The sequence below is a fragment of the Callorhinus ursinus genome, unplaced genomic scaffold (genome assembly GCF_003265705.2).
Source record: "Callorhinus ursinus isolate GAN/ISIS: 27379988/994484 unplaced genomic scaffold, GSC_fseal_2.0 scaffold82, whole genome shotgun sequence".
Lineage (NCBI taxonomy): Eukaryota > Metazoa > Chordata > Mammalia > Carnivora > Otariidae > Callorhinus > Callorhinus ursinus.
In genome coordinates, this window is record NW_027397144.1 from 2,227,082 (window position 1) to 2,253,543 (window position 26,462).

Below are 26,462 nucleotides of genomic sequence, written 5' to 3' on the forward strand. Positions count from 1 at the left end.
CTCGATCCCAGGACCCTGGGGTCATAACCTGAGCCGAAGGCAGACGCCTAACGACTGAGCCACCCAGGCGTCCCTGCAATTTATTTTATAAAAATGGTAAAGGGGCGCCTGGGTGGCTCAGATGGTTAAGCGTCTGCCTTCGGCTCAGGTCATGATCCCAGGGTCCTGGGATCGAGCCCCACGTCAGGCTCCTGGCTCAGCAGGGAGCCTGCTTCTCCCTCTCCCTCTGCCTCTCTCCCTGCTCATGCTTTCTCTTCTCTATCTCTGTGTCTCAAATGAATAAATAAAGTCCTTAAAAAAAATGGTAAAAACAATTCCAGTGACTGGAAGTGAAATTGCCTATATATTAATTTTATTTATTTATTTGACAGAGAGAGAGACAGCAAGAGAGGGAACACAAGCAGAGGGAGTGGGAGATGGAGAAGCAGGCTTCCCGCAGAGCAGGGAGCCCAATGTGGGGCTCGATCGCAGGACCCCAGGACCCTAATGGCTGAGCCACCCAGGCGCCACTTGATTTTTTTTTTTTTAAAGGGAGATGCAAAATTATGTATATAGTACAGGCTCAGACAGGTTAGGAAGAAAATATGCAGTGGAAACCGGAAGAAAACATGTGACAAAGTAGCCTCTGGGTAGTGAGATCATAGGCATGTTTTCTATTTTTTCTGCTATGTATACTCTCCTCTACTTTCTAAGTTTTCTCTGAGGTACCAGGGTGTGTACTGGTAGGGATGGGAGGAGGGAGAAGGGAAAAAAGTTAGCCTGTCATTGAAAGATGCATAATATGTGTCCCATATGTGACCAACAAGCTGTCCCATTCATAGGATTCATTATGCATTCTGAAGAAACATCCAGGACAATCATTAATGTTGGACCTGAACATAGTATCTGGCTTTGTTAGTAGACACTTTAAGGCCCAGCCATGTCAAGGAAACCCTACCCTCCCATCACGAACCATTCCACTTTTTTTTTTTTTTGGAAAGATTTTTGTTTTTAAGTAACTACCACACCCCACGTGAGGCTCAAACTCACAACCCTGAGATCAAGAGTTGCATGCTCTACTGAATGAGTCAGCCGGGTGCCCCACAAACCAACTTCTGGAGGACAAATGGGTGTGACAATGCAGGCTATGCCTCAGCCCCTACTCCCATGGCCATCAGCCCTGGCATGAAATAAGAGGGGTGGGCTGCGGGTGCAGACGGACCCTTGTTCCTCATCCTGGCTCCTTCATTTGAGCAAATTATTTCCAAACCTTACTTTACCATCTATAAAATGGGTCTGATCTCTTGGCAGGACTGTTTTAAGGGGGAAATGAGGTACTATTTGCAGCTTGCTGAGCAACAGGCCTAGAGCCTCAAAGACGCTCAGCAGCAGCTCATTCCCTCCCCTTTTCACCCTTTACATAGGACTCCTTCCCCCTGACCTCTGGGGCTTTGCAGCGTGTGGGACAATCTGTCACCTTGATCTTGAGGCTGTCCCTGAAGTTGGTCATGAGTGCGTGGTCCTTCTGTCTGCTCTCGTTGATGTTTTCAATCAGCTCCTGAGCCCTCTTCTTCAGATTGTCGATGCTTGACTCCAGAGAGGAAAAGTAGGATCCTGACTTCCCTTCTAGCATCATCAGCTGGCGGTTGGCACTGGAGGTGGCGATAGAGGGGCTAGAAACCTGACTTCTGAAAGTACAGGAAACTGAGGTCAACAGCAAACTCTCCCAAGAGTGCTGATCTGAATTAGCTCTATGGTGGGAGGGGAACCAGTGTGGTGTGTCTCCTGTAGGCGACGCTTGCTTATTTCATTCACACACTGCCCTGAGAAGGCAGGGACAGCATCTCCATTTTATAACTGAGGAAACAGACCCAGAGGTACAGACAAAATCCACCTAAAGTTCCAGAACAGAGGTATCTGCTGGACTCCAAAGCCCACTATCATGTTATTACACCAACTTGTTGCTTTGAAATGAGTGTCAGTTATACTGTTTATAGTATATCAACAACTATAGATTGGGGCAAAGATTACGTTAAGTGTAGAGCCTACTTTAAATAAAATATTTAAAAACAAAGAAGTGGAAATTGTGGGTAATGCAATGTGAATGAAACTTATGCAAAAAAAAGTTGTACTCTTATTAGCAGACCCCTTGGTGTTTTAAATTAAGATAAAATGTTTAAGGTACATCTTCCTTCCTCCCTCCCTTCTTTCTTTTTTTTTTTTTTTGTTCTGTATCTCTGCTTTATTTGATCTGTAAGCACTGTCTGTCAGGCACGGTGCTAAGCTGCACACCTTGTCTCGCTGCATCCTCATGACCATGCTTTGGGGTTGGTCCACTCAATCATCTTTACCTACCTCGTAGCTGAGAACGCAGAGTTGGTGTGTCACTCTCCCAGGGTCACTGGCCAATGTGTGATAGAGCTGGGTGTGGCACCCAGCTGGCCTGACTCCCCAGCCCATGTTCTGCTGCCCTGGGTCCTCAGTTTCTTTGCCCTCTGAGGTCCTTCTAGCTCTTAATGGCTGCGACTCAGAGGTGCCAACAGAACAGTTCCTGTATATACCAGTTCACAAGCAACCATAAAGTTGGCCAAGACCACAAGCCAGGCACTGATTACTCAGAAAATTACATCTTGATTTTTGGATGCTTTCTCCATAAAACTATTTTTCTTGGTGGTTTTCTGACTGCCTAAGCTCTTCCTTTTGGCTCAGGATACAAGCACAGTAAAACCCCTGAGCACAAGAGCCTGGGTGGCCAGAGTTTTTGCCTGCATGAAAGTTCTCAGGCCCAAGACTTCAGCTGTGTCCTGGCCCTTGAGTACTCCTTGCCAGATCGCTTCCTGCCTCTGTGGCTCTGTGCTTGCTCTCTGACTTGACCTGTGAGACCAAGCCCACACCAATGCCTCCCTTGAGAAGCTGTCCATGACCCTGTGCCTGTCTCTATCACTGCATGTGCTTGTCACAGCTTCTATCCCTATCTCCCCAGAAGGCTGTGTCCTGTTTATCTCTGAATTCCCAGCACTCACCACATAGTAAATCTTCCATTGTTTGTTGAATGAATGAAGAAGGATGCCTTCCATCTGATCTATTCCGCCCTCCTCTGGCCTCATACAAAGCATGCAAGTTCATCAGCCTCCAAGGCAAGATACGTGTGTGTGTGTGTGTGTGTGTGTGTGTGTGTGTGTGTGTGTGTGTGGTCAATGCATTTATCAAGACGGGAAAGTGTGTCTCTGAGGCAGATAATCTATAGCAAAGACTTACGTCAGCTAGAAAACAATAGACAAACTAAAGCCTTCCTGAGCATTCAGGACAAAGGTTCACTAAGGAGTTTATGGCCTCCTAGCTTGCGATTACTACTTTCCTACAGGGAAGTGAGGCAGAAGGAGATTAATTCAGATCTGGGACATGTATTTTATTTTTTTTCCTTTTTTTATGATTTTATTTTTAAGTAATCTCTACACCTGACTTGGGGCTCGAACTCACAACCTCGAGACCAAGAATCCCATGCTCTACTGACTGAGCCAGCCAGGCCCCCTCACTCCACACACTGACAGTTTAACATTCAGACTTCTGTAACATTTGGATGCATGTGAAAAAACACAAAGTGGATGGCTCTTGAAAAGACAGCCATGCTTTGCATGACGATAATGGAATTGTGGACATGGGTTCAAGAAAACCTGGTGTTTGACTTCCTTGAGACCTCAGCACTGACTGCCCTCCTGTTCAGCCTAAACCAGTGGGCCTATCACTACAGTCTTCAGCTGGGGGTCTCAGCCCGCTTCCCTTCACCCCTGTGTCACACCCACACCAAAACCCCACCCTGGCTCTCCATAACCAAGCGTTATATCTTTTCTCAAACTTAGGAACGTGAACGACACTGGAGGAAATAATGATCCTGTGAACAGGGTCACTGCAGGGTCTAGCTCTCTAGCCTCTGGGGGGTCCTCAAGGTCACTGGGCATCCTGTCTGTGCTCTGGTCACCTCCTTCTCTCATTCTTACCAGCCATTCCAAACCTTCATAATTCTGTCCCTGACCGCACACTTGCCTCCCCTCACCCTGAGGAGATACAGAAATAGTGCAAGCCAGTAACTTCCTCCACTGCCCCCCCAACAAATGGATCCACAACCACCCTTCCTCTTTCCAAACTCCCTGTTTGGCAGGCAGGAAAAGGGTCCCATGCCTCTGGGGGGCTCCCAATCCCATTCCCCTCTGTACCTCACCCTCTTCTTGTACCTTTGACCTCTCCCTTAGGCTGACCCATTCCGGGACATGTCATCCCCAGTCGTACGTTTCAAACCAGCACACACATAGACACCCCTCCCCTCGGACACCAGGTCCCCCTCAGCCAGCCTCCTCCCTCTTTCCTCCCCTTCACAGCCATGTAGCTCTTCTAGAAAGAGCTGCTGGCACTTTCTGAGCACATTTTCTCACCTCTCACTCTCTGCCCACTGGTTCCTACCCCAGTTCTCAAATGAAGCGTCTCCTGCCAAGGTCCCCAGTTGCACCTGGCAGACCGTAATTCCCTTGACCTACTGGCTGCAGCTGGTGCTACTGACCACCCTTCCCTGCCGTTCCCAACAGGTCGGCTCTGTTGCTTGGCCTCGCTCTCTTCTCTTCACACCATTGTTCACCCCATCGTTCACACCCTTGCTCTGAAGCCAGGACCCCCAAACCTCTTCCCTACTGGCCTTTCCTGCAAACCCCCACCCACCACCTCACAATGTATAACCTGTCATTCCCCTAAGGCACCCTTGTAGCCAGTCCTTTTTCCTGCCGATATCCTGCCTCTTCTAGAAAGTCTTCCCTGGCTGAGTTACATGCACACAGCACCTACAGCGTAAGGGCCTGCACCTCAGCCTCCCCATGTAGTCTCTGGGAGGACTGGGCCATGTGTCACTCATCTTCATGTCCATAATACCTACGCCTCATGATAGGAGTAATAAAGGGGCATGGAATAAATGAATGAATGACTAGCAAGGACTTTCAATACCATCCACCTTCCACAACCCCCAAGTTCATCCTCTGCCCACACCTGTCTCCTGAGCTCCCAACAATGTATCTGACTGCCTCCAGGCCCTCTCCACTTGGCTGTCCCAGAGGCATCTCAAACTCCAAATGGGCATACCGACATCGCCATACTCCTTCCCCTTCTATGAATGACACCAAAAGCCACCTGGTTCCCATGCCAGAAACTTAACAGTCAGCCTGGAGTCCAGCTTCTCTCTGTCCTCCACATCCTGTCAGAAAATCCTCCCTTCCACCCCCTTAATCTCTCCCAAACCTATCATCTTCTCTCTACCTAATCATTTGCAACTCCACACCTATCATTTCTCACCTGGTCTCTAGGGACCTTCGAAACTGCAATCTGATGTCCTACTGCTTGACAGCCTGAGAGCCCCACCTGCCACAGGATCAAGTAAATTCCCTCGCCCAGCACACAAGGCCTTCCAGGGCCCTGGCTGCCACCTTCCCTTTCCACCCTCCACTCTGAGCAGTTTGGAACATTTCACATCACCAAACTCATCAGCCATTGCCTGAAATGACTTTCCCTTCCTGCAACTTCACCATTTGGAGTTTCTGCTAGTGCACCCCCACAGCACCTCCACTTACTAATCACAACACTGCCACGGTTTACACACATTGGTTCCTTCCAGGACACTGCACGCTTAGGGTGGGGACGGCATTCTATGCATCCCAAAGGCGCACAGATATTCACTGAATATGTAAAGGAATGAACATCTTCCAGAGCCATGCATAACATTTCCACTCACAAACCTCCTTGTACCCACAGTTGCTTTGTCCCAACTGTGCAAGGATCTGAATTTAAAATCAATGATAAAAACAGGTGCTTCTTTTTTATGCAATTGCTAACAACCTGCTTGTGCTGCTAACAGTTCAAAGTCGCTCCTTCCTCAGGCTCCAGGGATGAGGATGGAATGGTTTTCATGGCAGCTACGAAAATGGTGAAAAATCACTTGAATTCATCTCATTCAAATTTTGTTGTGGTACAAGAGCCTGCATCAGATGTCTGCAGAGAGCTTCTTGATTTTTTCCAACCTCTCCTTTGGGGATTTCTTTCTTTCCATTTCATTTCTCTTAATACTCAGCAGCTGCATATTCATCAGGATGCTAATGAATCATAGGCTTCCCTGGGCCTGCATTCACCAATTAACTTTAATAAACAAAATGCACGATGTCCTCTTCACTGGTTTCCTCCATTCCCAGGCCTGCTTCTGTTGCCCAACCCTGGATGGGGGCCAGCTAATGGAAGTAGGCCCAACAAAGCAGGCTGGGTGTGCATGGCCCCACGGAGGGGTCCGGCAGGGGGGCTTTGGGGTGGGGGCTGTGAACACTTCACCATGCTCATCTATTATAGTCTATCCTTCTAAGGAGTCCCTAATTCAGTTGCGAGGATTAGGACATAGTTTCCGAGCAGGGCCCATGCTGGCAGGGGGCCCGGGTACGGTGAGGAAATGGGTCTAAGTGAAGAGACCATCTGTTCACTCCAGGTAAAGCTGTGATTGGCAGGCGTATGAGCCAGAGCCGCCTGCTGATGGGGCCCTCCCTCCGTGGCCTCTAACAGATAGACAAGTAAACAAGCCGCCAGCCACTCATGACCACCGCAGGCGGCAGTCCCAGGAGGGGAGACAAGCTAATCAAACATTCAAGGAGGAACACAACAGAATCTCTGGTGCTTGGGCGAAATGAGGTTTTGCTGAAGTACAGCCAGGAAGGGGGAAGGGGAAGGTTTGAATCAAAGCTACTGAGCCCGTTCCTCACCCTCTGCTTTTCTTTCCCGAAATGCGTTCATATTTTAATCATGTCGCGGAGTATCTGCTGCTGGATCTATTAATTGGCCCTTGCACTGGTTCTAATCCATCTGTTTTTTTCCGGCCCAAAGCTCTAGTGGAACTCCTTGAAGTCTTTAATATGCAATTGTCTATGTCTCTTTGCCACTTATATCCAGGTCTAAACACCCTATTTGCAGGAAGATGGTATCAAACAAATGACTGCAGTCATTTCCTTCTTTTTTCTGGTCTCCAATTGATAGTACACACCTAGAAACCATTCCACCTTGTAGTCTGCTCTACAACTGAGGAATCTGGAGGTCGGGGGAAGCTGGCTTTATACCTTGAGTCCTCAGGGCCCTGTCCTGAGCCTGGCCTTGTCTCACTCCTTCCCCAGGTGAGCTCATTCACCCCACAGCTGCCACTGAAACGGTGGCTCCCACGGTGCCATCTCCAGCCCCTTGTCCCACCCTGAGTTCCAGGTCAGCAAGTCCAACTATATGCTGGACATGTTCATGTGCGTGTCCCCAGTCACCGCAAGCTCAATAAGGGCAAAATGGAACTCGTGTTCTTGCCTCTGCCACGGAAACCATTACTTGCTGGAAACCAGTCCAAAGGGGGGATAAAGCGGTGTGCTAGTAAACATTTAGCAAGTGGCTCTCCGTGGGGGAGAAAAAAGGCCTAATTTGTAGTGTTTGCCAATTTCCATGGTGCAAACTCCCACTCTAGCCAATTTCAAGCTACCAACATAAAATGGCTAAATGCTATATTGGGAAGAGATGTGTAGAACTGGCTCTTGTGAGCTAGGAGGAGCCCGCTCCAGCACAACACAGCAGGGGTATCCCCGCTGCCAATCACAATGCCTGACACGATGGCGTTTTCCCTGTTTGGTAGCACACTAGCCGGGAGAGATCCTCGGTTCATCCCCTTCCTCATGCCTCACTAAATGATCCCCACCCCCATGAGAGTTTCTCTCTGTCTGCTCTGCTAGATGCTACCCCCACAGGAGCCTCCCACCTGATCTTCCCACATCCACTCATGCCCGCTCCCACCCATTCTCCACAAAGCAGCCAGTGTCTTTTAAAAACAGGAACCAGAACATGGCACTTCTCTGACACAGTGATTTCCCTCCTAGGTATCTACCCAAAAGAAATGAAAATGTATGTCTCTGCCAAAATTCATACAAGGATATTTGCAGCAGCATTACTCACAAGAACCAAAACGCAGAAACAACTCAAATGTCCATCAGCCAATGAATGGCTAAGTAAAACATGGTGCGTTCATAATATAGAATATTATTCAGCCATATAGAGTAATGGAGTTCTGATACATGTTACAGTGTGGATAAATCCTGAAGACCTTATGCTCAGTGAAAGAAGCCAGTCACAAAGGACCACATAAGTGTATGATTCTGCTTATATGAAATGTCCAGCAGAAGCAAATGCATGGAGACAGAAAGTAGTGGTTACCAGGGGCTGGGGAAGAGGCAGACACCATGCAGACACAGGGGATGGTGGTTAGGGGTGCAAGGTTTCTTTTTGGAGCAATGAAATGTTATAAAGTTGACTGTGGTGATGGTTGCACAGCTCTTTGTACTAAAAATAGTTGAATTACACATTTTAGGTTGGTGAATTGTATAGTATGTGAATTATATCTCAAGCTATTACCAAAAAAAGTCCTCTTAATAAAGTCCATAGCTGACAAAAGGCCCTGTGACCTGGCCTCTGCCAAGCCGTCCAGTGCTCCTCTTGCACTCACAACCACACCCAGCCACACGGGCCTGCCTTCAGCTCCCTGAGCCAGAGGGCCTTCCCATAAACTCTTCTCAGCCCCTCCTCCCACCCCCATGGCCACTCAACATCCATTCTCCCTTACCTTTTGATTCAGCATTGCTTCTTCAAGGGCGCTGTCTCTGGCTCCCCATTTGGGGGCTGGCTGCCCCCAGGGGAAACGTTTTCCCAGCACCCCAATCTCTTCTGTGTCGGTACTTAGTATCTGCCTCTCGGTCAGATGGAAGCACTGGGAGGGTATGGGTGTCCCGTGGACTCAGGGTATCCCTCTGCATCCAATCATAATGCTGATATGCTGATCTTATGACTGTTTTGTGAGCACACCAAGCTTATTCATACCTCAGAGACTTCTACTCTGCCTGGCATATCTGGGCCCCCCGATACTTCCTGGCTGCCCTTTGTCATGTAACCTCCTTAGAGCTCTTCTCTAACTACTCTAAACTCCCTATCACTCTAGTTGCTCCACACTGTTTTGTTTCTTCACAGCACTTGCCACCAGTTGAAATCACATTATTTTATTATTATTATTGTCTATCTCTCTTTTTTAGAAAGTCAGCTTGGCAATAGACCCAGAATAGCCAACACAATATTGAAGTAGAAGAACAAAGTTGGAGGACTGATGTTCCTTGACCTCAAGACTGACTATAAAGCTGCAGTGATCCAGATGGTGTGGTACTGGTATAGGAATAGATAACAGATCAATGGAACAGAACAGAGAGCCCAGAAATAGGCCCACACGTATATAGTCAACAGTTCTTTGACAAAAGAGCAAAGAAATTCAATGGAGAAAGGAGTCTTTTCAACAAATGGTGCTGAAATAACTGGACAGCCATGGACAGAAGAATGAGACACAGACCTCATACTTTCACACAAACTAACTCAAAATGTAGCACAGACCTAAATGTCAAACACAAAGCTATCAAACTCCTGGAAGATATCATAGGAAAAAAAATCTAGAGGACCATCTTAGATGTAATATCAACAGAAAACATTGGTAAGTTGGACTTCATTAAAATTAAAAACTTCTGGGCGCCTGGGTGGCTCAGTTGGCTAAGCAACTGCCTTTGGCTCAGGTCATGATCCTGGAGTCCCGGGATCGAGTCCACATCAGGCTCACTGCTCAGCAGGGAGTCTGCTTCTCCCTCTGACCCTCCCCTCTCTCATGTGCTCTCTCTCTCTCTCATTCTCACTGTCTCAGATAAATAAGTAAATAAAATCTTTAAAAAAAAATTAAAAACTTCTGCTCTGCAAAACACTCTCAACAGAATGAAAAGATATGCCACAAGCTGGGAGGAAATCTTTGTGAAACGCATGCCTGATAAAGTACAAGTATTTAAAATATACAAAGAACTCTTAAAAACAATAAGGAAACAAACAACCTGATTAAAGAAGGGGCAAAAAATCTGGACACCTCCCCAGAAAAGACATACAGATGACAAATAGGCATATGAAAAGATGTGTAACTTCATATCTCTCCAGGAAACAGCAAATCAACACAACGAGATACTACTACACACTTGTTAAAATGGTGAAAATCCAAAACACTGATAACATCAAGTGCTGACAAGGATGTGGAGCAACAGGAACTCTCTTTCATTGATGACAGGCACAGCCACTTTGGAAGACAGTTTGGCAGTTTCTTACAAAACTGCATATATTCTTATCATATGATCAAGCCATGGCGCTCCTCGGTATTTATCCAAAGGAACTGAAAACTTGAGTCTGCACAAAGACCTGCACATGAATGTTTATAGCAGCTTTATTCAGAATTGCCAAAACCTGGAAGCAACCAAGACGTCCTGCAGTAGGTGAGTGGATAAACAAACTGTGGGACATCCAGACAATGGAATATTATTCAGCACTAAAAAGAAATGAGCTATCAAGCCATGAAAAGATACAGAGGAACCTTAAGCGCATACTGCTAAGTGAAAGAAAGAAAGCTCCAAGAGAGCAGAAATTCTGATTTGTTCACTGCTGCATGCTCATCATCATTGTCTGGCCAAAGCAGACCCTCAAGAAATATATGGTGAATAAATAAATGTACAAGACAAAAACTTTTTTTGTCATCCTTGATGCTGCTCTTTCAACTCCAACAACTAATCCATTTTTAGCAACTTCTATCAGTTCTACCTTCTTAAATATACCCAGAATCTGACTTCTCATCACCTCAATAGATCCACCATGGGTGCAGTCATCTTGCACCTAGATGATTCCAATTGCCTCCTCACTAGTCTCCCAGCTTCTAAACTCCTGCCCTCAACAATCTATTCGCTACATGGAAGCCAGAGGGAGGCTTTTAATACCTTAGTCCAGAGGACTTCAAATTTCCATAAAGGGCCAGATAGTAAATCTTTTCAGCTTTGTGGGTTCTGTAGTCTCAGTTGCAAAAACTTGACTCTACAGAAGCAGCCACAGACAAGCGTGGCTACATTCCAATAAAACTTTATTAACAATAGTCCTTGCCATGTCTCTCTATTCCAAACCTTCTCATGGGTAATTAACACCCAAAGTCCCACTACCTGCCTGACTGTATCTCTTACTATCACCCTCTTTGGCTCCTCCAGCACAGTCCTCCTCCCAGACTTTGTAGGTGCTGTTCCTCTGTCTAGAGCATAATTCTGCCTCATGGTTCACTCGTCACCTCCTCCACGAAGGCTTCCCTAACCCTCTGATCCAAACTGGCACTCTCTCCCTATTCCACCCCGGCCCCCACCACCGGCCCCCACACTGCATTAGTGTCTCCTGACTACTATATATTCCCGGGCTTACAGTCTGTCTCCTCCTCTAGAGTGTCAGCTCACTGCTGTGTCCTAGTACTTGGAACCATGCCACGCACATGGCAGATGCCTGACCAGTACGCGGAGCAAATGCACCCACAGCAGACACTGGCAGGGTCTCGTGGAAGAACTGGGTGAACGAGAAGGACCCAGGGGTCTGTGTGGACCCGTCCTGCAGGGTGCTTCCTCACCTAGCCGACCCCCGACCAGCTTCGTCTTCGCGGCTCTCCTCGCACTGCTGCTGTTCCTTGCTCTCCCCCAGCGGCTGCAGCTCCTGGTCCTTGCATTCTACGTGGGGCATGTCCACCTGTGAGCACAGCCAGCGCTTGAGAGGCCAGAGGGGTAAGGGCGAGAAGGGGTCAGATCCCCTCCTACCGCCCCTTTGGCCCCGCGCACCTCCGTGTGCCACCGAAAGGCCGGGGACCCCCAGGAGAGGCGCGCGGGGCTAGGGACGGGCACCACGAGGTCGGGGACGTGCGGTGGGAGGGCCTGCGCCTGGAGCGCTGGAGTACAGAGGCGGGGAGACCTGGAAGGGCTGGGGCGAGGTCAGAGGCGCCGGGAGGGGTGCTGGGCTCCTAACTGGTGTGTGCGGCGGCTCGAGTCCTCCGAGGAAGGAGAAGAGGTAGGCGAAAAAGAAGATAGGAAAAGGGTGCGGCGCATGGATATCGGAGCCTTTGTCTACCCTGCTCCTGCCACGAGCCATGCGTGGGAGTCCGTCCTTCTGGCCCGGGCTGTCAGCGTGTCGGTCACACAGTCCCGTCCGTCAGTCGGGGCCTGGTCAGTCAGTCAGGAAATCGGGACCCGGCCAGGCGATGGGTGGCGCCGATGGCAGGAGACAAGCGGCTGGGTTAGGGTCCACCAGGGAAGCCCGAGATCGCGGCGGTTCCCCGCCCGCCACCCGCCACCCGCCACCCGCCACCCGCCTCGCTAAGGAAAACAAGCGCCGCTTACTCCCTGTCGCTCCATCCTGCCTTTTCCCGCCTTCTCCTTCGAGCACTCTGCGCACGCTCTGGCCCCGCCCTCCGGCTCGCACGGCCCCCGCGCACGTGCTGCATCACGTGCTCCTGGGTCCGCCTCTTTTTGAGAATTTGCTCGCGCAGCGGGTAGGAGTTGGCCGTTAACCGGCGGTTGGGCTGTCCTAGAGGCTGCGCGCGCAGCCGGCGCCGCCCGGAGGAGGGGGTGGACTGTGTGCGTGTGCGTGTGCGTGCCCATGTGGGGGTTTCCCGGGCCAGGCGTGGGTTGGGGGAATCGAGCCGTCTTTGCGTTAATTCTTAGATTTCAGTTCATCTGCGCTGAGCCCCAAGAAGTCCTTGCAATAAAAAATCCTGACCGTTGCTGTTCTTGATTATGACCTGTTGTCTTCAGAGAAAAAACTTATGCAGTATCACCTTGAATCAGTTACTTGTGCGCTCTAAAACTGGTAGCTCCTTAAAAGCATGGCGGGTCTGGCCTTTAGAGTTGGGCCCATATCCCTTACTGATAGTAGTAATAACAATAATGCCTCAATAGTAACAATAATAATTGTCACCTGAGGAAGCACAGACTGGGAGAAGATATTGCTCAACATATATCTGAGAACTTAACAGCCAGCATTTACAAAGAACTCTTACAACTCAATAATAAAACAACCCAACTTAAAAATGGGCAAAAGATTTGAATAGGCGTGTGCCAAAGTCCTGAGGTGGGAGCAAACTTAGTGTGCTTGAGGAGAAGCCAGGCCTGGTGGGGAGAACAGGGAATGGGGGTAGCTGTGGTTGTGAAGGATCAAAGTTGGGCAGGGGCTGGGCTGGGCTGGGGGCCAAAGCAAGAAGTTGGGGTTTTGCTCCAATTCACTGGTCAGTGTCCATGTGGGAGAGGCAGCAGGAATCCTGTGCAGGACTCTGTCGCCCATCACGCAATGACCAGAGCACCCATGTTGACACTACATTCTGGAGAATGTGGTTTGAATCTGGTCTTACCGGCGAGAGGGGCTGGGGGCGGGGCATAACACTGCCACTCGTTCTCAAAATCCATTTTTGCCTGTAACCGAGGCAGTAAAATTTAAAACATCAGACTATTGTAAGGGTTGCAGAGATAAACTTCTAGAACACAGTTTAATAAACAACAGCTAACAGTATCTTGTGGCAAAGCCACAATGTAAACAAAATGTACATTCCTGCAGCATCAGATTTGAAGATTATCTATGAGAAAAATCTCAAGATTCACTGGTAAGCACACGTGCACACACACATGCACACATACACACCGAAAAGCAACAAAAGCAACACACAATATGCAGGACGATTTTTTTTTTTTTTTAATGGTGCAGGGTCTGTGTGACTTCTGAAAATAAGCAAAATCAAACTTGTTAAAGTAAAATATGTAGTAGCAAAAGTTTAAAAACACATGAGAAAGAGAAAACACCACATTCAGGAGGGAGCAATCTCAGTGAGGTGCTGGCAAAAGGAACTAGGACAAGCCCATAGGATCTTCAACCCATTAGTCACAGATCTAAAATGCAGAAGATCCAAAACAAACATAGTCCGTGTTCAGATTTGATCCAACTGGGGATGGATTCCTAAGTGCTTGTTGGGTTAGTTTATGCTATATACATTTAACCTTCCCCACCACCTTCCCTCTTCTGTGGCTTTACCCCTCCCTCCATTTCTGTACTCATCTGTTTATGTCTCCAGTGTACCCCCTTCCCCCCAGGTTCACTCCCAAGGGCAGGGACCTGAGTCACTTTGCCCATTGCTGAGTCTTCAGCTTGCACACTGCTGGCACTCAGGAGGTGCACATTTGTTGGAAGAACGAGTTATTTTTCTGTATGACTGAATTATTTAATTTGAAATACAGAAAAAAAAATTGACCAAGTAGCCCTTGGGAGATCGGTGCCCCCACACCCAGGGCCTAGAGAAGCCCACAGCCTCAACTGCCGACTGTGCTGGCTACAAGAGTGACCTTGTGGTTCTAGAAGAACTGTTTACGTTTCCAAAAGTGTGCTGACCCTGTAGACATGGAGACGGAGGTTTGCTTTAAAATATTTTCACATTAAGAGAGATCCCACTCATGTTCAATGTGGGTTCATGAAGCTCTACCCTACTCTTCTTCCTCTTCTGAGCTCCCATGAAATTCTCAGGAGACCACTTTTTTTTAAAAAAGAGCAGCTTTTTAGGGGGAGGATGGAGGGATGAGTGGGTGGAGCACAAAGGACTTTTAGGGCATTGAAAATACTCTGTGATACCAGAACAATGGTTTCGGTATCATTGAACAACATCATCACCCGTTTGTCAAAACCCAGAGAATGTACAACACAGAGCATGAACCACAATGTAAACCATGAAGTGCAGGCAATTAGGATGTGTCTATGTAGTTCATTCATTCTAAGAAATGCACCCCTCTGGTGGGGATGTTTGTGGTGGGGAGGCTGTGCACGTGTGGGGGCAGAAGGTATATGAGAAATTTCTAGGGGCACCTGGGTGACTCAGTGGGTTAAGCATCTGCCTTTGGCTCAGGTCATGATCCCAGGGTCCTGGGATCGAGCCCCGCATCAGGGTCCCCACAGGTTCAGGCTGTGGGCTTCTCTAGGCCCTGGGTGTGGGGGCACCAATCTCCCAAGGGCTACTGGGTCTATTTTTTTTTCTGCATCTCTCTCACTCCCCCTGCTTGTGTTCCCTCTCTCGCTGTGTCTGTCAAATAAATACATAAAATCTTAAAAAAAAAAAAAAATTTCTGTACTTTCCACTCGATTTTGCTGTGAACCAGAAATTGCTCTTTAAAAAAGGGGGAAGGGGGCAGCTTTAAAGAAACACTTAAAAAAAGTTTTTTTAAAGCTGTCCCCCCTCATCCCCCCGTGCTGTCACCCCACCATGCCTGGCTCCCAGGGGGAATTGTGGCACCTGCCTTGGTCTTCCCCTCCCATATGCCCCTTCCCCAGGGGTGGGGACTTCTGTTCGTCTAGAGGAGAGCCTGGCACCACCAGGTGATCAGTAAATGCTTGATAGAGCTAGTCTTCCCCAAGGGGCTGGTTCAGGCAAGCCAGGAGCTCCTGAGGATCCAGAACCCCTAACCCACCACTCCTCACACCCAGGGCTCTAGCAGTCCTCCATCCCTAAGGAAAGGCACCATATGAGGACAACTGCCCACTTTATTAGCCAGCAGCTGGCCTGCAGGACTCCCTTAGGCCCACCTTCATAGATCGAACCTGCTACTTGCTCCCCTGCCCCTGGGACCTTGGTGGCAGGTAGGGAAGAGGAGATACGAGGGGTGAAGGTGAGGGGGATGGCCTCACAGAGGCCTTATAAATACAAGGGGGTCACTGGCAGGGATGTTAGAGGGCTGGACAGCTGGGGCTCAGGGAAGGCAGGCTATCCAGGGTGGTCCATATTACGCGGCGCCCTGTGTCTGTGGGGGCCCCGGTTCAGCGTCCAGGCGGCACAGAGGACCGTCATACACCATCTGCAGGTTCACCTTGTGGCCCACCAGCTCCCGGATGTTGTTGATGCCGTATTTGATCATTGTTGGGCTTGCGGGGGGGAGGGAGGAAACCAGTTTTAACGCTATGTCAGGTCGTGCTCTCCTCTGATCAGGCCCTCTCTGATGCTTCCCACCTCCTTAAAAGCCCAGGTTGTTCCCGGGGCTCACCAGGTCCCGAGTGATCTGCCCTGTCACTTCCCCACCCTCATCTCCTCCCACTCTACCTACTCCCCCTCTCCAGCCACACTGGCCTCCTCCATGTTCTCCAAATACATCACACACATGCCTGCCTCTGGGTCTTTGCGCTGGCTGTTCCTGCTGCCTAGACCACCCTTCCCCAGATGTGCCCCCAGCTTACCCTATCACCCGCCTCCGGTCTTTGCTCGGATACTACCTCCTCCTTGAAGCCTTCCCTGACAACCCTGTCTCCTCAGCCCTCCCTACTGGGTTCTCTCTATCGCATTTGCTAGCTGCAGACACACTCTGAACTTCATTTGTTCCATTTACTGATTTATCTTGCGAACTGCCGTCTTTCTCACTACACTACGAGCCCGGCTTTGCAGAGGCAGGGATGTGTGCTGTCCTACTCTTAGCACAGGACCGAGCACGTAGCAGACGCTCGCTAAAGGCTTGTCGAATGAAGAACAGACGGATGGGGCTGAAGGTCTGCAGGCCCCCACGCCCAGCAAGTCACCTGTGTGACAGCCAGACACCCTAAGTGGCTTAGGCACTCACCGCTCCAGGGAGAGGCCCCAAGCAATGACTGACACGTTTTCGGGGAGCCCCATGGGCAGCAGCATCTCAGGGCGGAAAAGCCCAGAATTTCCGACTTCCACCCACTTCTTCAGGCCTATAGGGGTGGGAGAAGGATAGGGCAGGTTGTGTGGATGACCCCGGGTCTGGCAGTGACCTTGGGGGTGGGCTTGGCAGTGACAGGGACCCGGGCTTAGCTGTGGGCAGCCTGAGACATCCCTCCCCATCCCAGTGCCAGGTTCCACCCTGACCTTGGTGGTAGCTGAACACCTCCATGCTGGGCTCCGTGTAGGGGTTGTAGGCCGGCTTGAAGCGCAGCTGGGTGATACCTGGGCAGGGGAGGCGGGTGAGCAGAGGTGGAGGATAAGCCTGGAGGCACGGCATCCTCCCATGGCTCCGCTAGCACCTCCCACCGCAGCCTGCCTGCCTACCCAGCTTGGTGAAGAATTCCCGCAGGATGCCCATGAGGTGGCCAAGGGTGAGGCCATGGTCAGCCACCACGCCCTCAATCTGGTGAAACTCGGCCAGGTGTGTGGCGTCTAGGGTCTCGTTTCGGAACACGCGATCGATGGAGAAGTACTTGGCTGGCGTGAAAGGCTTCTGGGGGTGACAGGCAGGCCAGGCCCGGGAGGAGGTCAGAAGGTCAGCAGGACAGCCCCCTGCCTCCCCCACTGCCTGGGCTGAGCTGCACCTTCTGGGCCAAGCGGTAGAGGGCACGGGCGCTGGCTGACGTGGTGTGCGTGCGCAGCAGGTTCTTCCGGGCCTCCTCCAGCTTCCACGCGTACTTGTACCTTTGGGAGGACAAATATAGTCCGCGTTGTGGCCTTCAGACCCCCCAACCTTCTCCCCCTCTTACACTGCAAAGTCCTGGTCCTGCCTCACCCCTGTGAGCCGTAGCCACCCTGAGAGTGGGTCCGCTTGACCCGATGGACGTAGTCCATTGGGAGCTGCAGGGCCTCAGCTGGATCTGGGCAAGACAGAGCATCATCTGGTCAGTCAAGGAGCATTTCTCAGCCAGCCACTGCGCTGAGGACAGACAGCAACATGCGCAGCTCCCATCCTTGCCACCCACAGCAGCCAGGGGGTGCCCAGGAACACCCAAGTCAGTCACATCCTCCCTCTGCCCAGAACCCTCCATCTCCCTGGGTGTGAGGGCGGGAGGTGGACACAAGGCTCTCTTTGGGGGTGCCTGGATGGCTGGATGGCTCAGTCGTTTAGCGTCTGCCTTCGGCTCAGGTCATGATCCCAGGGTCCTGGGATGGAGCCCCGCATCGGGCTCCCTGCTCTGCGGGAAGCCCGCTTCTCCCTCTCCCTCTCCCCCTGCTTGTGTTCCCTCTCTCGCTGTCTCTCTCTGTCAAATAAATAAAAATTAAAAAAAAAAAAAAAAGCTCTCTTTGGCCATCATGTCCTGTCACTGCCCATTCCTAGCCGTTCACTTCCTCCAGTCACAGGGCCTCCCAGCTATCTGTGAGCATACCACGCACGTTACAGCCTCAGGGCCTTTGCACAGGCCTTTCCCTCCTGTAACTTTCCTTCCCATATACGGTTCTCTCCCTTACCTCCTTTGGCCTTTACGTAAACAAAGACTTGGTTTTAAGTTGACAGCCCCTTCCCCCTTCACGCCAGTTTCCACTGTGTTTACTGCCATCTTGCATTACTACATTTGCATATGACTCAGGATTTAATAAATACCTATCCCACCAGACACAGATCTCACCAGGGCAGGAACTTCACGTTTCATTCATAGCTGTAACCCAGATGTTTAACAAAGACCTTGGTACACAGGAGGGGCTTAGCAACCATTTGTTGCGTGAATGTGTGAATTCTTAAGATCCCTTTCCAGAAACATTAACTTTGGTGCCCCTGAAAAGCTTGACACCAAATCCCAGCTCCACCACGTTTAACCTGTGTGACCCAGGGCAAGCGATGTTCCTTCCCTGAGCCCCCGTTTCCTCCCTTGTAAAAGAGAGCGAACAGTGCTACTTCCCACAGTTGGAAGGAGAATTAGAACAGAGACTGGTGTGTGGTGAGAACTTAGTAAGTTTTGGGTGCCACGACAATGATAACAATGCCATTGTTGTTCCTGGCCAGGCCAGGTAACCGGCAACCCCTGGCCTCCCCTGCCTCGGGGCGCGGGGGGGTAGGGGGGGTTAGATAATAACAACCATTGTGAAAGTCATTCAATTTCAGACGGTACTAAACGCAGTGAATGAAAGGAAAAATCGGAAACCACGCTTGTAGAGATGAGGGACTTTTAGAATTCAGGGGGGCAAGGGCATGTCAAGGTGGCCTCTGTGAGGTGACCCGTCGGCAGAGGTTTGACGATCTGGGAGGAGGCAGCCTTGAAGATCTAGGAGAGGATGGTTCTTGGTAGAAAACTGCCTGGCAGCGCAGGCAAGGGCCATGAAGTGGGCAGGAGGGGACATGGGAGGAAGTCACAGAGGTTGCCGGGACCAGCTCACACCGACCCGGCTGGCCACGCCGAGGATGGAGTTTATTCTGTAAACTGAGTACGATACTCCAAGAAGTTCTGCATGGTGCGGCCAGTTCCACCCACCTCGGAGGAAGAAGGTGTCGTGTTGGTCACGCGCCGGGTGCTGCTGGGGCTGGAAAAGTGCATCAAAGTTCCAGAAGGAGCTCTCAATGAAGTTGTCAGTCGGCATCTCTGTGAACCTGGAGGGAGATGTGGCCTGACTGCCCTGCCTGTGCCCAGTGGCTGGGCCGGCCCCACCCCGGGCCCAATGCTCACCCCATCTCCAGGAAGATCTGCCGGAACTGCGTGCGGACCTTGAGCAGAGGATGCAGGTGGCCGCTGTCTGGGAGGACGCCATGGGCCAAGAAGTTGTACGGCTTGAAGGGCCGGTCCCGCCAGGAGCCGCTGGTGGGGGATGCAAGGTACGTGGCCCTGGTGAGGGCTGTCCTTCCTCCTCAACCTGCCCCAGTTCCTGGGGTCACCCCCTACCTGGAGATCATCTCTGGGCTCAGGTCTGTCTCCTGCTTGGAGATGCTGGTGCTGAAGGCACTGCCTTTGCTCACCCAGTAGGTCTTCAGGGTCCTGTGGCCAGAGAGGAAGAGGGGACGCCACTGTCACCTCCTTCAAGAGGCTTCCCTTGATCTCCCAGCTGATGCTGACCCCAACACCAGTCACCAACTCGCTCTGCTTTATTTTCCTCCTGACATTCACCATCACCTGAAATCCTCTTATTTAGCCCACACTTACACTCCTCTGTCACTCACTTACTCGTTTAACAAATACTTGATGAGAACCTACCATGTGCCAGGGTCTACTCGAGGTACTAAGCACACAGCTGAGCAAGAATAACAGGTAAACTCTCAAGGATTTATTCCGTGCCAGCAGGCTCTATTCCACTGAAATCATCCCACTACCTTGTGAAAAAGAGGCCAGATGAGGAAACTGAGGCCCAGAAAGATCAGGTGACTTGGCCAAGGTCACACAACTAGTAAGTGCCGGAGCCGGGACCTGGACTGGGCAGCCCTCCTCCATCCTGTGTCCTCATAACCATTATGCCACTCGGTATCTGCTCAAAGGGTACGTCAGCCCTGTGAGAGAAGAGCCCTAGGCCTGTCCAGGTCCCAGCATACGGTAAATTTCAGACACTGAAATCAGAGCCATAAAGGAAATAAACATGGCACTGGTACGGAGAGTAGAAGCAAGCAGCTTTTATGGAACTCAAAGGGAGGGGGGGGGCGTGTCAGGATGGCCTCTTTAAGGTGACACACAGGCAGAGGTTTGATGCCCAAGCCTGGCTTAAGGGAAGACCATTCTCAGCAGAAGTCATGGCACGAGCGAAGGCCCTGAAGTGGCATGAGCCTGGCACGAGCTCTTGACAACCACATGGTCAAGCAGAGCTGGGAGGACACTGACAGCACTGTGACCCAGTCTGGGCGGGGTGACCCCGTCCCCCCAATCCCTAGGACCAAGTGGGTGATATGGGACGGAAGGGGAGGGCACCCACTCACACTTCAGTCAGCAGCTTCCTCTTCCTGAGCTCACTCCTTTCCTTCTCAGCCAGCTTCTCAGCCTGCCCACCCTGGACCAGCTGGAGCCGCCGCTGCACCTCGTCCTCCACGCTGTCCACCTGCCGTGATGACGGGTGTGAGAGGCTACCGAGAGGGCCAGGGGGGGGGCCGCCCTGCTCACCTACCCACCGCCACCTGCAGGGACTCACCACTCGGAACACCCGGGGCCCGTCGGCTGCACTCTTGTCCACACGGATCCACTTGTTGGACATGGCCTTGCTGAAGCCCACCTTGCCGCTGGGCAGTTGCTGGGGGAGCGAGGCCACAGTGAGCGGAGCATGAGGACCCCTTCGCCCCGTCACTTCCCTAGGCCTCGCCCCTAGGACCTTACCATGAGCTCGCTCTGGGCCAGGCCCTCCTGGGGGATGCTGCGAAACACCCGGGCCTCGTGGCTGCCCTCCCGGGCCATCTCCTCGCCCTCAGCAGTAAGCTCCCAGCGCTTGGTGGAGCGCAGCTCAGCCTCAATGATCTGCAGGGAAATGGGGGAGGGAAGACCCGCAGAGATAGGGTTCAGAGCCAGGCACGCCCTCACCACAGCACTTGGGTTGCAGAGTGCCTGAAGCCGGCTTTATTTATTCATTTATTTATTTTTAAAGATTACTTACTTATTTGACAGAGAGAGAGAGATACAGTGAAAGAGGGAACACAAGCAGCGAGAGTGGGAGAGGGAGAAGCAGGCCTCCCGCAGGGTGGGGAACCCGACGCGGAGCTCGATCCCAGGGCCCTGGGATCATGACCGGAGCCGAAGGCAGATGCTTAACGACTGAGCCACCCAGGTGCCCCTGAAGCCAGCTTTGCATCTGAGCTGCACCACTTCCCAGCTGAGTGAGTACCCCTTGCTGAGCCTCAGTTTCCCTTCTGGGACACAAGGATAATGACAGAGACGGCTCACGTCTCCCAGGGTGAAGTAAAGTACTAAGAACGGTATCTAGCAGAAAATGAGTTCTTTCTATTGCTTTTGAATGTGAGAAAGATTTTTAAGGCCCCAAGTGAACTGATTCGTCTCCACATTTAACGTGTTTGCATCTCACGGCCCAGCGTGTCAGCAAAGGGCCCCCAGGTTCCCAATACACACAGGAATCCAAAGCTCCATGATGAGGATGGGTTCAGGTCATGCACAGAGGAGCAAGGTTGGGTGGGGCCCACAGGACTTAGCTCCCTCTCCACTCTAATCCCCAGCTCTGCTCCTCACTCCCTGTGTGAACCTGGCAAAGTTGCTTAGCTTCCCTGAGCAAGTTTTCTTACCAGCAAGAGAAAGGTGTGATGGGCTCTAACCCACGAAGTTTTCTTGAGTAATTACTGAATTAACATACGGAAAGGACATAGAATGTTTCGTTACCATCACTGTGTTAGGCTGCGCCACAATAAAGAGCCACTATTCAACCTTCTGTGACCAACACGTCAATTTCACACCCCACACCCGATGCCCTCTCTGCACTGATGACCTCAGACTCTGCAGCCTGAATGCTTAATTTCAAATCCACGTTTGCCTGTTCCTTCTAGTGACACTGATCAAGTTACTGACCAGTGCTCAGAAGGTGTCCAGTCTGCAAAACGGAGATATCAGTGCTACCATCCTGGGGTAATGACAAGGACTAGATGATGAATAAAGCCGAGACCAAAGTGGGGCACAGAACATGAGCTTGATGAATATGCAGCCCAGTTATGTTTTCTGATTTGTAGCCCCGAGGATCCAGCCTCCTGGGTGGCCCATAGGCCTCTCCGAATCTTCCTCCTATGACTCTATCACCTCTTATTTGTCCAAGTTTAAGAGGCTGGGCTTCATCCCCGCTCTCCCTGCCTTGTCATGAAATCTCCTTTCATTCCCTCTCCTGAATCCTCTCTCCATTCCACCTGCCTCCCTACAACCAGACACCAGGCCCTCTAGCTTGGGGATGTGCCAACCTCTGTCTTCCTCCCCTCACCACCAGTCCTGCCCCTGCCAATCCTTTCCCAAAGTGATGCAGACAGGACACACATCGGACTGCCTCCAGCTCCTGCCATGGCTCTCCAGTACCCCCGTGAGATAAAGACCTACAAGGCCTTGCAAATTTTGGCTCTGCTAATGCCTTTCTAGACCTGTTTCCCGTTCCTGCCATTGATCCCTGGAGCTTTCCTCCTCAGCGCAGAGGCCTGACTCAGCCGTCACCTCCTCCAGGATGTTCTCCTTGACTCCCAAGCCTGGGCCAGCTGTCACCTCTGGGTTCCCTGTACTTCCTCTTATCGCTCTGAGAGTCACCTGAGTATCTCCCTCATTAGACCGCAACTTCCTTGAGGGCAGCGACCCGGGCTCCCTTGTCCACCATCGTGCCCTCCCTGATGCCTACCATGTCTCAATGGACATTCACTGAGCGCAGAACGTTAGTGCTTCTGGGCTCTCACTTGTTGCCGACTCCCTGCCTGCGCACCCCAGGCTGGACTCCCGAAGGGTTCTTCACCAGGCAGGGCCTTCGGGCATGGGGACTTCAGGTGCAAAAGCGAGGAGGCCCGGCATCACGGATCCGACTCACCTCGCCCAGCGCTTGCAGGCTCTTTACCGCGCCCACAACGGCCTGGTGGTCCACGCCCAGCTTAGCTGCCAGGTCCGCGCTGTCCAGGCCGCCATCCGCCGCCTCTAGCTGCCGGAGCAGCACCTCCGCCACCGGGCCGTCCGCCATGGCTGCTGCCAGCGTGCTCGGCGTGTCCCGCCGGGGCCTGAACAACCGGAACCGGAACCGGCGCCGAAGGAGTGTCGCCATCTTGAGTGTGGCGGACCTGTGGCGAAGCTCAGGATGCCGCCATCTTCAGTGTGGCGCTTGAACCCTAGAGGCTGGGAGAGACTCAGTGCCCGCCTCCGCCCTAGCTAGACTAGTAGTGTCCGGTTGACCAGAGACGCCAAATGGAAGACCTCGAGGACAGAATCGCGGCGTTGTTTTAACTTTCACCTAGCCCCACTTCCAGTAGGCGGTGTGACCTTGGACTTCCCTCTCTCTGAGCCTAGGAGCCCTCTGCCCTTGTGGGATTCGCTCTTGGCCTGCAGGAGGGCTGTAGGTGGTGGGCTCCAGAGATAGTCATTCTGCTGATACCAATGACTCTTAAGTTTTAAAGGGAGGCTAGGTAGGGACCATCCCTATTTATAAAGGGGAGAGGGACTCACCTAATAATAGTTATAGTCAAGATAGCAGCTAACCTGTTTGGACATCTCGTGATGTCCAGAGGTGCCCAGTACCAAGTGCTTCGGGTGTGTTACATCATTTTCCCCAAAACTTTGATGTAAATATTAATATAATCCCCCTTTCACAGTTGTGAAAATGGAAGCTCAGAGGGTGATATGACTTCCCCAAGGTTCTACAAGCAGTTGGTAGAGATGGTGTCAGAAACTATAAACACTTCAGGGTGCCTGGGTGGCTCAGATGGTTAAGCGTCTGCCTTCGGCTCAGGTCATGATCCCAGGGCCCTGGGATCGAGTCCCACATCGGGCTCCCTGCTCCTTGGGAGCCTGCTTCTCCCTCTGCTTTTCTCTCTCTCCCTCCCTCGGTCTCTCATAAATAAATAAATAAAATCTTAAAAAAAAAAACCTATAAACACTTCAGATCCCACTCCAATCCCTGCATGCTCTGAGAAGATCAATGTGAGGGCAATTATGGATACCCTAATCAGTACTGTCCTATAGAAATATAATGCAAGACACAAATCTAATTTTAAATTTTCTAGTGGCAACGTTAAAAACAAAATGGATGAAATTAATTTGAAGAATCTACCAAACCTAGTATGTCCAAATTATCATTTCAATATTATAAAATTACTAATGGAATATTTTATGTTCTTTTTTCATAGTAAGTCTCCAAAATCTGATGCGTATTTTACACTTATGGCACATCTCAGTTGGGACCAGCTACATTTCAAAAGGTCAATAGTCACATGTGGCCAGTGGAGATTAGACAGTGCAAGTAGATTCTAATCCCATTTATGCCACTCAGCCAAGTCGCTTAATCTTTCTGTGCCTGTTTCCTTGCCCGGATAGAGATGATATAAGCCCAGGTCATTGTGAGATTTAAGTGAAATACTGCCCACACACATACGCATACTCGCTAATACTAAATTGAGTGTGGACCATGTGACAAGCACGATCGTAAGCAGAACACCTTTACTCATTTAACCATCACAATTATGTGAGCCTGAAAAGTGGGGTTACTAAGATCACCCGCGATCCTGACCCTACAGTGAGGTCCTTATAAAAATTCAGTATGTGGATCTCCAAGTCCCTTCTTAGCTTCAAAACACTTGCCTTGTTTTTGTTTATTTAATTCCTCCAAGAGTCTTTCCTTCTTTCTGTCACACAACAAGTAGGTTTTAAGCCTCTTTTGTGCCAGGTGCTACAAGAGACACCGGGGGATGGTGAAATGAGTAAGACAGTCACAGTGTCTACCCTTAAGCAGGAGGCACCAAGCTCATGTGTGCGTGACATTATGGTGGAAGGGAGGGAAGTTGGGAGGGTCAGTGGCAGGCCAGGAGTGATCACCCCAAACTGGGGCTCCTCATGAGGGGGTGCAGGTTGGGTGACCCTGGATATGCCTGGGGCAGAACCCCAACTTCTCCAAGACTCCCCATTCCTTTTTCTGAGTCCCCACCACTATCAGGGAAGCACCCCTTCTCCCACTCTTTTGCCAGGATTCCCCCTTTCCTGAGTTCACTTCAACGTTCCCAGGTCCAGGGCCTGTTTGCTTAGAATTTGGGAAACCCCCAGATCTCCTTCCTGCTTCCTGCAGCTGAAGGGGGGGGCAGGGAGATGGTGTCAGTCACTGTCAGTCACGTGCCTCTGGCTTCAGAAGACTCTTGACTCAGGGGTCCTGCCCATCTCCCTTGGACTTTATCTTCCCCACCATCTGTCTCATTTTTTTCATCTCCAACGGAACCCCCCTCCTCTCCTCTTTAGCCGTTTAGTTGCAAAAGCCAGGCCGTTTGTGGGAGACCACAGGCAGCGACCCCTTTACCGGCTGAGGGGGGTTTAAAGGAGAGGCTGCAGTTAGAGGAACAATCCTACCAAACTCTAGGAGCCACAGCCAATAGTCACATCTTCTAGCCTTCTAGGCTTCCTTCTCTCTGTCCCAGGACAACCCCAACAGCTTTGAAAGCGGTTCTGTAGGGTGGCACCTAGCCACGGTTGCTCCTCCTAGCCTCTCAGGGGCTCCTATGACTTCAGAGGCTAAGTGACTTGCCCCAGCCACACAGCAGCAGTCTGACGGGCTTGTGAGGGCACTAGGGACCACTAGGGGCCAGAGAGGAGAGAGCGAGCACTTTACTCGCTAGCCTGCAAGGCTGTGGCACTGGGGTGACGTGAAGATCCAGGGCCCCAGCCCCTGAGCTGTGGTGCCCTTTGCCCTATCCCGGCCTGGGGCGGGCGAGAGCGAGAGCAAGGGCGTCGGAGTGGGGGCTCCCCAATTGCAGAGTAGAAAGTGGTTAGGAAAACCTTGCCCACACCTCCCGGCAGAGGAATGAAAGAGGGCGAGCTCGGGCAGGGTCCAGGTCCTGCGCGGTGACACCGGGACTCGCGCGCGTTCTTTAAACGCCCAGACCCGGAGCTAAGCGCGCGGGCTAGGGCGGGGTTGGGTCGAGGTCTGGTCACATGACCTGGGCAGAGGGGCTCGAGGCCCCCACCGCACCGGTGGGCGGCCCCCACAACGCGTGGTCGACCTTCATTGGCCAGTTGTGTGGCCAATAGAAATCGGCCATCTGGGAACCCTGCGTTCCGAGGCACAGCCTAACATGCTCAGACCACAAGGGTCCAATGGAAAGTCAGGGACGTGGCCGCAGGCCAATGATAAGGTGCAGAGGGCGGGACAAGAGGCCGGGCCAGGTTGGTTTGAGAGGCGGTAGGGTATAAAAGCGCGCGGCCGGCGG

At 51.3% G+C, this 26,462-nt stretch overlaps 3 protein-coding genes across 7 annotated transcripts in view; 1 reads left to right on the forward strand and 2 right to left on the reverse strand.

Annotated features, from left to right (window-relative positions):
* GCDH (glutaryl-CoA dehydrogenase) overlaps positions 1–10,620 on the forward strand; it is a 17,879-nt gene extending 7,259 nt beyond the window's left edge. Inside the window, exon 12 of one of the 2 annotated variants that reach the window (XR_012376712.1) lies at positions 1,404–1,540. Coding sequence is in view for 1 of the 2 variants with exons in the window: in XM_073887617.1 (XP_073743718.1) it covers positions 9,105–9,154 (50 nt within the window). In the remaining variant the exon portion in view is untranslated. Of the gene's footprint in view, positions 1–1,403; positions 1,541–9,104 lie in introns of those variants that run through there. The other variant, XM_073887617.1, reaches the window with a different exon arrangement.
* The window catches only part of SYCE2 (synaptonemal complex central element protein 2), a 14,242-nt gene extending 1,888 nt beyond the window's left edge, over positions 1–12,354 (reverse strand). Inside the window, exons 1-3 of one of the 4 annotated variants that reach the window (XM_025863207.2) lie at positions 12,285–12,354; positions 11,525–11,640; positions 1,457–1,631 (exon numbers count right to left, since the gene is read on the reverse strand). In XM_025863207.2, the coding sequence (XP_025718992.1) occupies positions 1,457–1,631; positions 11,525–11,640; positions 12,285–12,299 (306 nt within the window). In that variant the 5' untranslated portion in view covers positions 12,300–12,354. Of the gene's footprint in view, positions 1–1,456; positions 1,668–11,524; positions 11,659–12,284 lie in introns of all 4 variants that reach the window. The other 3 variants (XM_025863205.2, XM_025863206.2, XM_025863204.2) reach the window with 3 other exon arrangements.
* A 1,252-nt stretch (positions 12,355–13,606) lies between these two features.
* On the reverse strand, positions 13,607–23,265 carry FARSA (phenylalanyl-tRNA synthetase subunit alpha). The gene is made up of 13 exons (XM_025863288.2): positions 23,093–23,265; positions 20,914–21,051; positions 20,732–20,830; positions 20,523–20,641; positions 19,504–19,596; positions 19,291–19,419; positions 19,099–19,214; positions 17,424–17,508; positions 17,233–17,332; positions 16,973–17,141; positions 16,793–16,870; positions 16,524–16,638; positions 13,607–15,837 (listed from the first exon to the last, which is right to left on the reverse strand). Exons 1-13 carry the CDS (start codon positions 23,237–23,239, stop codon positions 15,699–15,701), a joined length of 1,527 nt encoding a protein of 508 aa, XP_025719073.1. The 5' UTR covers positions 23,240–23,265; the 3' UTR covers positions 13,607–15,698.
* Between the last annotated feature and the right edge of the window lie 3,197 nt (positions 23,266–26,462).

Coding starts and splice junctions, on each gene's coding strand:
- FARSA (XM_025863288.2), bottom strand. CDS start 23,239: ATGGCGGACGGCCCGGTGGCGGAGGTGCTGCTCCGGCAGCTAGAGGCG. Junction 19,420..19,503: donor AGCCCAGAGATGATCTCCAG/GTAGGGGGTGAC, acceptor ATCCCCCACCAG/CGGCTCCTGGCGGGACCGGC. Junction 17,142..17,232: donor TCTACCGCTTGGCCCAGAAG/GTGCAGCTCAGC, acceptor TGTCACCCCCAG/AAGCCTTTCACGCCAGCCAA.